Source organism: Salvelinus alpinus, chromosome 6 (assembly GCF_045679555.1).
Source record: "Salvelinus alpinus chromosome 6, SLU_Salpinus.1, whole genome shotgun sequence".
NCBI classification, from domain to species: Eukaryota; Metazoa; Chordata; class Actinopteri; order Salmoniformes; family Salmonidae; genus Salvelinus; species Salvelinus alpinus.
In genome coordinates this window covers 13950854-13962863 of record NC_092091.1, presented here as the reverse complement: position 1 = coordinate 13962863, position 12010 = coordinate 13950854, and the positions used below count along the sequence as shown (strand labels likewise).

At 40.9% G+C, this 12010-nt stretch overlaps 1 protein-coding gene across 2 annotated transcripts in view; it reads right to left on the bottom strand.

The window, feature by feature from the left end:
• Positions 1-12010, bottom strand: part of LOC139577537 (receptor-type tyrosine-protein phosphatase eta-like) — a 72374-nt gene that overhangs the window by 4449 nt on the left and 55915 nt on the right. For both annotated transcript variants that reach the window (XR_011675325.1, XM_071404588.1), the window contains exons 5-6: positions 8125-8385; positions 3319-3579 (exon numbers count right to left, since the gene is read on the bottom strand). Coding sequence is in view for 1 of the 2 variants with exons in the window: in XM_071404588.1 (XP_071260689.1) it covers positions 3319-3579; positions 8125-8385 (522 nt within the window). In the remaining variant the exon portion in view is untranslated. The remainder of the gene's footprint in view (positions 1-3318; positions 3580-8124; positions 8386-12010) is intronic.

Sequence of the window (12010 nt, the reverse complement as noted above, 5' to 3'; positions counted from 1 at the left end):
ATATCATCATAACGTCCTTCTCTCAGGCAGGAATTTACGGGGGCGCCAAAAAATTAGAAGCCCTTTGGGAGTCTATTAACAGAATGTTAACAAAATTAGCACAAATGATAGCAAATGTCCATGGAGGTTGCTAGCTAAATATGCAAACGATCACAAACGAAAGCATTTGTTATTAAGAGACAAGCAGTCCAGCTCAATACGTTATACATATATAGGAGTTACCGATTGTAATTTTTGGTGAGTTTGGACATTTGCAAACGAATGTGAACAAGAGACATTGTGCAAATGAACAGTACTGGCTCTGGAGCAGCAGTTGTACATGCTGTGTCTGTGTGGAGTCTGGAGTTGCTAGGGCAACAGGACTGCCTGCTCTGCTCGAAGAAGATGGAAGCAGACGGGCTGATGGGGGAGAAGACAACGGGCCGAGAACAGACAGGAGAAAAAACTAAAGGATATCGAAAGATAGTTGTGGCAGCTGTACAGATAACTCATCCAAAAGGCCTTTAACTTCTCAAACACGGAAGAAACACAACACAATATGACGTCCCATCACCTTATTAATTCAGACACTTACTTAGATAACTAGAAAATTAAACTTAGGGGTCGCATTAATGCAGAATTCTTAGTTTTACGCACAGGAAAAATATATAAATGCATAAGAAATATCTTGCTGCGTTTTGTAAACGCAAATCTAAAATGATTCTTATTGTGATTTCTGCTCAGCATCAGACACATGTTGTGCTTCAGTTGCAGATGAACGGGCATTCTATCAGCAGACAGCGCTCTGACTGATGGGTGGCTACTTTACTCCAGCACTTCTCTCAGTGGAGCCAGCGTACTATTCTTTGGTAAAATGCAAGATTAACTTCAAGAAAAACATTAGGAAATGTAGCTGGCTACATCCTCTCTATGATACACATTAGAAATATGATGGCTAGCAAAGTTTTTGCAAGAAAAGACTGTACTTTTTCTTTGAAAGCTGATTTAGCCTGCTTGTGTGGCTTCCAGCCAAATAGCATTGCACTTCTGTTCTCATCTGATGAAAATGAAGCTGTTTTCTGCCGAATATAATGCACTAATGTATTTTCAGTGAAGGACAACTATACTGTAGTTGTACGTCCCTGACCACTCTGTTGAAGCAAAAAACAACTGGTGACTTTCAATATAAAACGCAACCCCTGTCAATACACAGCGAGACTCACCGGCTCCCGCTCTCACCAGTTGTGCTATTTATAAAGTAAAACGTGACTGGCTCAACTATTCTGGGGAACTACGGTAAGATTAATAATGTAAAATAATGTGACAGGTGAAATAAAGAACGCCATCTGCGTTATCTTCTGACATATTGCACAAGTTGACTGCAGGTCTTTACTTAAAAAGTAGCTACAAAAATGAAACTGTATAGAAAAACTTCAAAGAACTAGTTTCAACAGTATTGACTCTATTGAAAAACCATCTCGTGGCTATTTCATAACACCCCGGTATACGGTATACACGGTATACCGCAAAAGCCGATACTAGACAATAATATATCTTCAAAGACATCAGTATTAAAAGTCCAATGCTGACATTTTTATGTCAATATCAAATAATTTCTGGGGAACAATTAAGTACCTTACTGTGATTGTTTTCAATAAAATTGTAAAAAATTAACAAATAGAGCAATTTGTCAAGTAGGATTTTAGCTGGGACTGTCTGGGAGAGGTCTGAGTGGGGTTGGGGAAAACTTTAAACTAGCTGTTATTGGCCGAGAGGTTTGAAACTCTTTCTATTTGAAATGTATCGCCGGGTGATGTCACAGGGCAGGCCAAAACTTCGTCCCACCAAAACAGATTGACATTTCTGGCGTTTTTTTCAAACAGCTCCTACATTAAAAGGGAATTAACATAATACTCACAATTTCAGAGTATTATTCCAACATCATAGTGTAGAAAAATACAATACACAGGAAAATCACGTGACTACACTGGGCCTTTAACGGCCACAATATACACTGCCCAGAGGGATGGATCAGCCTCTAGACATGAAAAATGTCCATTAATACCAAGAGTTCTGCTACTCAAAAATATCAGATACAGAATGTTGCATGAAGCAGTTAAGAAATAGAGCCCAGACAATGTAAACTTCATCTTTCTTTGAAGAGTGAAACACTGATATTTTTGCCTTCAGTCATCTCATCACCAGCCACTGCAGTGACCCTGAATGTGTACTTCACTCCAGCAGTCAGCTCAGTTACATTAAAGGCTGTCTCATTGGTAGTTGTATTCATATCTCTACTGCCATCAGTCCACTCTACTCTATAGAATGATCTGTTTCCCAATGGTTCAATCCAGCTCAGAGACACAGATGATGTCGTGATTTGAGAGACAGAGAGTAACTGATGACTTCAGGTTGTACGTGAGCAAGGAATTTGATTTTACGGGACAATAGAAAATATTATGTCTTGAAAGACATCTGTATTAAAAGTCCAATTTAGCCATTTGTTCCATAATATCGAATCCCTTCTGGGTAACATTTCGGTACCTTACTGTCATTGTTTTCAATTAAAATGCTCAAAAAGAAACAAAAATAGCTTCTCAGCAAAGATCAATTTCTCAAGGAAGAATTTAGCTTGGAATGTCTGGTCTGAGTGGGGAGTGGTCTGAGTGGGGAGTGGCCTGAGTGGGGAGTGGCCTGAGTGGGGAGTGGTCTGAGTGGGGAGTGATCTGAGTGGGGAATGGTCTGAGTGGGGGGGGGGGGGGGGGGACTGAAAACTGCTCTTACACTAAAAGGAATGATCATAATTTTCACAATTTCACAGTATTATTCCAACCTCATAGTGTGTAAATATATATTAAACACACAAAAATCCAAATGTTGACTGCACTGGGCCTTTAAATGCTACAATATACACTGCCCAGAGGGATGGATCAGCCTCTAGACATAATAAATATATATTAATACCCAGAGTTCCGCAACTCAATAATATCAAATACAGACTGCTGCATGAAGCAGTCAATAAATAGAGCCCAGACAATGTAAACTTCATCTAATTTGTAAAGAGTGAAACACTGATATTTTTGCCTTCAGTCATCTCACCCCCATTAATTGCAAGGACCCTGAATGTGTACTGCACTCCAGCAGTTAGCTCAGTTAAGTTAAAGGCTGTCTCATTGGTAGTTTCATTCATATCTCTACTGCCATCAATCCATTCTACACAGACAAGGCAACTTTCAAATCATCACATGTTCTTGGATCCAAACAACTAACGTAGCAATGAATACAAATAGTATCTGAGGCATTGAAACATTCTGACATGAAAATATCTGAGTTACTTACTTGTATACTTAGAAAGGGTCTCGTTCTGTCCTACAGTTGTGTTATCTCCAGCCACTGCAGTGACCGTGAAGAGGTACTGCACTCCAGCAGTGAGAGCAGTAACATTAACAGACGTTCCTATGGTATTCTGACTGCCACTGATATTGCCACCAGTCCATTCTACTCTGTAGAAGGATCTGTTTCCCTTTGGTTCAGTCCAGTTCAGAGACACAGATGATGTTGTGATTTCAGTGAACATGAGGTTTCTGATGATTGCGGGCTCTGTGTGTGCAAGAAAGGGGGTTTGAGGGACAAAAGACAATAGAGTGTCTTCAAACATTGACATTGCAGGCTGACTTGTGCAATCCAGCACACATTGTGAGAGAGTTTGTGAAACAAATGTCACTCAACACTAGTCTTTGATACAAATACCATCAAATAAACAAGAACTTCTGAACAAAGATATGAAACAAAATATGCAGTGTTTCCCCTATATTCATTTAGCAAATTGTTTCCGCACTGCAAAAAACATGATACAATAAAATATATACAGTGAGCTCCAAAGTGTTGGGACAGTGACATATTTTCGTTTCGTTTTGGCTCTGTACTCCAGCACTTTGAATGAGGTTAAATTGCAGACAGTCAAATTTCATTGGAGGATATTTTCATCCATATCAGATGATCCGTTTAGAAATTACAGCACTTTTTGTACATAGTCCCCCCCCACCCTCATTTTAGTGGACCAAAATGTGTATTAAAGGAGTAAAATGTAAAATATTTGGTCCCATACTCAGTGCACACAATGGCTGGAACCAGGTTGTGACTTTACAAATTTGTTGGATGCATTTACTATTTGTTTTGGTTGTGTTTCAGATTATTTTGTGCCTAATAGAAATTAATGGTAATTAATGTATTATGTCATTTTGGAGTCACTTTTATTGTAACTAAGAATAGAATATACACTACATGACCAAAAGTATGTGGACACCTTCTTGTCGAACATCTCATTCCAAAATCATGGGCATTAATATGGAGTTGACCCCACTTTGCTGCTATATCAGCCTCCACTCTTCTGGGAAGGATTTCCATTACATGTTGGAACATTGCTGTGGGTACTTTCTTCCAGTCAGCAACAAGAGCATTACTGTCCCCCTCCTGTCTCAGCCTCCAGTATTTATGCTGCAGTCGTTTATGTGTAGGGGGGCTAGGGTCAGTTTGTTATATCTGAAGTACTTCTCCTGTCTATCCGGTGTCCTGTGTGAATTTAAGTATGCTCTCTCTAATTCTCTCTTTCTTTCTCTCTTTCTTTCTCTCTCTCGGAGGACCTGAGCCCTAGGACCATGCCTCAGGACTACCTGGCATGATGACTCCTTGCTGTCTCCAGTCCACCTGGCCGTGCTGCTGCTCCAGTTTCAACTGTTCTGCCTGCGGCTATGGAACCCTGACCTGTTCACCGGACGTGCTACCTGTCCCAGACCTGCTGTTTTCAACTCTCTAGAGACCGCAGGAGTGGTAGAGATACTCTTAATGATCGGCTATGAAAAGCCAACTGACATTTACTCCTGAGGTGCTGACTTGCCGCACCCTCGACAACTACTGTGATTATTATTATTTGACCATGCTGGTCATTGCTGAACATTTGAGCATCTTGGCCATGTTCTGTTATAATCTCCACCCGGCACAGCCAGAAGAAGACTGGCCACCCCTCATAGCCTGGATCCTCTCTAGGTTTCTTCCTAGGTTTTGGCCTTTCTAGGGAGGTTTTCCTAGCCACCGTGCTTCTACACCTGCATTGCTTGCTGTTTGCGGTTTTAGGCTGGGTTTCTGTACAGCACTTTGAGATATCAGCTGATGTAAGAAGGGCTATATAAATACATTTGATTTGATTTAGTGAGGTCGGGCACTGATGTTGAGTGATTAGGCCTGGCTCGCAGCTCGCGTTCCAATTCATCCCAAAGGTGTTCGGTGGGGTTGAGGTCAGGGCTCTGTGCAGGCCAGTCAAATTCTTCTACACCGATCTTGACAAACCATTTCTGTATGGACCTCGCTTTGTGCACAGGGGCATTGTCATGCTGAAGCAGGAAAGGGCCATCCCCAAACTGTCGCCACGAAGTTGGCAGCACAGAACCGTCTATAATGTCATTGTATGCTGTAGTGTTAAGATTTCCCTTCACTGGAACTAAGGGACCTTGCCCGAACAATGAAAAACAGCCCCAGACCATTATTCCTCCTTCACCAAACTTTACAGTTGGCACTATGCATTGGGGCAGGTAGTATTCTCCTGGCATCCTCCAAAACCAGATTTGTCCGTCAGACTGCCAGATGCTGAAGCGTGATTCATCACTCCAGAGAACATGTTTCCACTGCTCCAGAGTCCAATGGCGGCGAGCTTTACTCCACTCCAGCAGACGCTTGGCATTGCACATGGTTATCTTAGGCTATCTTAGGCTATCTTGTGTGCCCTACCACTTGGCGGCTGAGCCGTTGTTGCTCTTAGGCGTTTCCACTTTACAATAACGGCACCTACAATTGACAAGGTTTATCAGGTAAGAAATTTGACTAACTGATAAGTTGGAAAGGTGGCATCCTATGACGATGACACGTTGGAAGTCACTGAGCTCTTCAGCAAGGCTTTTCTACTGCCAATGTTTGTCTATGACTGTGTGCTCGATTTTATATACAGTTGAAGTCAGAAGTTTACATACACCTTAGCCAAATACATTTCAACTCAGTTTTTCACAATTCCTGACAATTAATCCTAGTAAAAATATCCTGTCTTAGGTCAGTTAGGATCACCACTTCATTTTAAGAATGTGAAATGTCAGAATAATAGTAGAGAGAATGAATTATTTCAGCTTTTATTTCTTTCATCACATTCCCAGTGGGTCAGAAGTTTACATACACTCAATTAGTATTTGGTAGCAATGCCTTTAAATTGTTTAACTTGGGTCAAACATTTTGGGTAGCCTTCCACAAGCTTCCCCCAGTAAGTTGGGTGGATATTGGCTCATTCCTCCTGACAGAGCTGGTGTAACTGAGTCAGGTTTGTAGGCCTCCTTGCTCTCACACGCTTTTTCAGTTCTGCCCACACATTTTCTATGGGATTGAGGTCAGGGCTTTGTGATGGCCACTCCAATACCTTGACTTTGTTGTCTTTAAGCCATTTTGCCACAACTTTGGAAGTATGCTTGGGGTCATTGTCCATTTTGAAGATACATTTGCAACCAAGCTTTAACTTCCTGACTGTCTTCAGATGTTGCTTCAATATATCCACATAATTCCCTCCTCATGATGCCATCTATTTTGTGAAGTGCACCAGTCCCTCCTGCAGCAAAGCACCCCCACAACATGATGCTGCCACCCCCGTGCTTCAGGGTTGGGATGGTGTTCTTCGGCTTGCAAGCATCCACCTTTGTCCTCCAAAACATAACGATGGTCACTATGGCCAAACAGTTCTATTTTTGTTTCATCAGACCAGAGTACATTTCTCCAAAAAGTATGATCTTTGTCCCCATGTGCAGTTGCAAACCGTAGTCTGGATTTTTTATGGCGGTTTTGGAGCAGTGGCTTCTTCCTTGCTGTCGATATAGGACTTGTTTTACTGTGGATATAGATACTTCTGTACCCCTTTCCTCCAGCATCTTCACAAGGTCCTTTGCTGTTGTTCTGGGATTGATTTGCACTTTTCGCAGCAAAGTACGTTCATCTCTAGGAGACAGAACGCGTCTCCTTCCTGAGCGGTATGACGGCTGCGTGGTCCCATGGTGTTTATACTTGCGTACTATTGTTTGTACAGATGAAAGTGGTACCTTCAGGTGTTTGGAAATTGCTCCCAAGGATGAACCAGACTTGTGGAGGTCTACAATTTTTTTCCTGAGGTCTTGGCTGATTTCTTTAGATTTTCCCATGATGTCAAGCAAAGAGACACTGAGTTTGAAGGTAGGCCTTGAAATACATCCACAGGTACACCTCCAATTGACTCAAATGATGTCAATTAGCCTATCAGACGCTTCTAAAGCATGACATCATTTTCTGGAATTTTCAAAGCTGTTTAAAGGCACAGTCAACTTAGTGTATGTTAACTTCAGACCCACTGGAATTGTGATACAGTGAATTATAAGTGAAATAATCTGTAAACAATTGTTGGAAATATTACTTGTGTCATGCACAGGGTAGATTTCCTAAACGACTTGCCAAAAGTATAGCATTTCCTAAACGACTTGCCAAAAGTATAGTTTGTTAACAAGACATTTTTGGAGTGGTTGAAAAACGAGTTTTAATGACTCCAATCTAAGTGTATGTAAACTTAGAATACAATGTTTCTAAACACTTCTACATTAATGTGGATGCTAGCATGATTATGGAAAATCCTGAATGAATCATGAATAATGATGAGTGAGAAAGCTACAGATGCACAAATACAGTATCATACCCCCAAGACATGCTAACATCTCACCATTACAATAACAGTGGAGGTAAGCATTTTTGGAGGAAGGGGTATGATATGTTGTGCGTCTAACTTCCTCACTCATCATTATTCACAATTAATTCAGGACTATCTGTAATCATGTTAGCATCCACATTAATGTAGAAGTGTTTAGAAACATTCTATTCTTATTTATAATAAAAGTGACTACAAGATAACATAATACATTATTTACCATTCATTTCTATTGGGCAAAAATCATCTGAAATGTCTCATTGCAGAAAGACATGGCATCTTTCAAATCATCACGTTCTTGGATCCAAACTAATAACGTATAAATTAATACAAATAGTATCTGTGGCATGGAAACAATCCAACACTAAAATATCTGAGTTACTTACTTGTATACTTAGAAATGGTCTCGTTCTGTCCTACAGTTGTGTTATCTCCAGCCACTGCAGTGACCGTGAAGAGGTACTGCACTCCAGCAGTGAGAGCAGTAACATTAACAGACGTTCCTATGGTATTCTGACTGCCATTGATATTGCCACCAGTCCATTCTACTCTGTAGAAGGATCTGTTTCCCTTTGGTTCAGTCCAGTTCAGAGACACAGATGATGTTGTGATTTCAGTGAACATGAGGTTTCTGATGATTGCGGGCTCTGTGTGTGCAAGAAAGGGGGTTTGAGGGACAAAAGACAATAGAGTGTCTTCAAACATTGACATTGCAGGCTGACTTGTGCAATCCAGCACACATTGTGAGAGAGTTTGTGAAACAAATGTCACTCAACACTAGTCTTTGATAAAAATACCATCAAATAAACAAGAACTTCTGAACAAAGATATGAAACAAAATATGCAGTGTTTCCCCTATATTCATTTAGCAAATTGTTTCCGCACTGCAAAAAACATGATACAATAAAATATATACAGTGAGCTCCAAAGTGTTGGGACAGTGACATATTTTCGTTTCGTTTTGGCTCTGTACTCCAGCACTTTGAATGAGGTTAAATTGCAGACAGTCAAATTTCATTGGAGGATATTTTCATCCATATCAGATGATCCGTTTAGAAATTACAGCACTTTTTGTACATAGTCCCCCCCCACCCTCATTTTAGTGGACCAAAATGTGTATTAAAGGAGTAAAATGTAAAATATTTGGTCCCATACTTAGAGCACACAATGGCTGGAACCAGGTTGTGACTTTACACATTTGTTGGATGCATTTACTATTTGTTTTGGTTGTGTTTCAGATTATTTTGTGCCTAATAGAAATTAATGGTAATTAATGTATTATGTCATTTTGGAGTCACTTTTATTGTAACTAAGAATAGAATATACACTACATGACCAAAAGTATGTGGACACCTTCTTGTCGAACATCTCATTCCAAAATCATGGTCATTAATATGGAGTTGACCCCACTTTGCTGCTATATCAGCCTCCACTCTTCTGGGAAGGATTTCCACTAGATGTTGGAACATTGCTGTGGGTACTTTCTTCCAGTCAGCAACAAGAGCATTAGTGAGGTCGGGCACTGATGTTGAGTGATTGGGCCTGGCTCGCAGTTCGAGTTCCAATTCATCCCAAAGGTGTTCGATGGGGTTGAGGTCAGGGATCTGTGCAGGCCAGTCAAATTCTTCTACACCGATCTTGACAAACCATTTCTGTATGGACCTCGCTTTGTGCACAGGGGCATTGTCATGCTGAAACAGGAAAGGGCCTTCCCCAAACTGTCGCCACGAAGTTGGCAGCACAGAACCGTCTATAATGTCATTGTATGCTGCAGTGTTAAGATTTCCCTTCACTGGAACTAAGGGACCTAGCCTGAACAATGAAAAACAGCCCCAGACCATTATTCCTCCTTCACCAAACTTTACAGTTGGCACTATGCATTGGGGCAGGTGGTGTTCTCCTGGCATCCTCCAAAACCAGATTTGTCCGTCAGACTGCCAGATGGTGAAGCGTGATTCATCACTCCAGAGAACATGTTTCCACTGCTCCAGAGTCCAACGGCGGCGAGCTTTACTCCACTCCAGCAGACGCTTGGCATTGCGCATGCTTATCTTAGGCTATCTTAGGTTATCTTGTGTGCCCTACCACTTGGCGGCTGAGCCGTTGTTGCTTTTTGGCGTTTCCACTTTACAATAACAGCACCTACAATTGACCGGAGCAGGTTTATCAGGGAAGAAATTTGACGAACTGATTAGTTGGAAAGGTGGCATCCTATGACGATGACACGTTGGAAGTCACTGAGCTCTTCAGCAAGGCCTTTCTACTGCCAATGTTTGTCTATGACTGTGTGCTCGATTATATATACAGTTGAAGTCGGAAGTTTACATACACCTTAGCCAAATATATTTAAACTCAGTTTTTCACAATTCCTGACATTTAATCCTAGTAAAAATACCCTGTCTTAGGTCAGTTAGGATCACCACTTCATTTTAAGAATGTGAAATGTCAGAATAATAGTAGAGAGAATGAATTATTTCAGCTTTTATTTCTTTCATCACATTCCCAGTGGGTCAGAAGTTTACATACACTCAATTAGTATTTGGTAGCATTGCCTTTAAATTGTTTAACTTGGGTCAAACATTTTGGGTAGCCTTCCACAAGCTTCCCACAGTAAGTTGGGTGGATATTGGCCCATTCCTCCTGACAGAGCTGGTGTAACTGAGTCAGGTTTGTAGGCCTCCTTGCTCACACACGCTTTTTCAGTTCTGCCCACAAATTTTCGATGGGATTGAGGTCAGGGCTTTGTGATGGCCACTCCAATACCTTGACTTTGTTGTCTTTAAGCCATTTTGCCACAACTTTGGAAGTATGCTTTGGGTCACTGTCCATTTAGAAGACCCATTTGCGACCAAGCTTTAACTTCCTGACTGTCTTCAGATGTTGCTTCAATATATCCACATAATTCCCTCCTCATGATGCCATCTATTTTGTGAAGTGCACCAGTCCCTCCTGCAGCAAAGCACCCCCACAACATGATGCTGCCACCCCCGTGCTTCACGGTTGGGATGGTGTTCTTTGGCCTGCAAGCCACCCCCTTTTTCCTCCAAACATAACAATGGTCACTATGGCCAAACAGTTCTATTTTTGTTTCATCAGACCAGAGGACATTTCTCCAAAAAGGATGATCTTTGTCCCAATGTGCAGTTGCAAACCGTAGTCTGGCTTTTTTATGGCGGTTTTGGAGCAGTGGCTTCTTCCTTGCTGTCGATATAGGACTTGTTTTTCTGTGGATATAGATACTTTTGTACCCTTTTCCTCCAGCATCTTCACAAGGTACTTTGCTGTTGTTCTGTGATTGATTTGCACTTTTCGCAACAAAGTACGTTCATCTCTAGGAGAAAGAACGCGTCTCCTTCCTGAGCGGTATGATGGCTGTGTGGTCCCATGGTGTTTATACTTGCGTACTATTGTTTGTACAGATGAAAGTGGTACCTTCAGGTGTTTGGAAATTGCTCCCAAGGATGAACCAGACTTGTGGAGGTCTACACTTTTTTTTCTGAGGTCTTGGCTGATTTCTTTAGATTTTCCCATGATGTCAAGCAAAGAGACACTGAGTTTGAAGGTAGGCCTTGAAATACATCCACAGGTACACCTCCAATTGACTCAAATGATGTCAATTAGCCTATCAGACGCTTCTAAAGCCATGACATCATTTTCTGGAATTTTCCAAGCTGTTTAAAGGCACAGTCAACTTAGTGTAGGTTAACTTCTGACCCACTGGAATTGTGATACAGTGAATTATAAGTGAAATAATCGGTCTGTAAACAATTGTTGGAAAAATTACTTGTGTCATCCACAGGGTAGATTTTCCTAAACGACTTGCCAAAAGTATAGTTTGTTAACAAGACATTTTTGGAGTGGTTGAAAAACGAGTTTTAATGACTCCAATCTAAGTGTATGTAAACTTAGAATACAATGTTTCTTAAACACTTCTACATTAATGTGGAGGCTAACATGATTATGGAAAATCCTGAATGAATCATGAATAATGATGAGTGAGAAAGCTACAGATGCACAAATACAGTATCATACCCCCAAGACATGCTAACATCTCACCATTACAATAACAGTGGAGGTAAGCATTTTTGGAGGAAGGGGTATGATATGTTGTGCGTCTAACTTCCTCACTCATCATTATTCACAATTAATTCAGGACTATCTGTAATCATGTTAGCATCCACATTAATGTAGAAGTGTTTAGAAACATTCTATTCTTATTTATAATAAAAGTGACTACAAGATAACATAATACATTATTTACCATTCATTTCT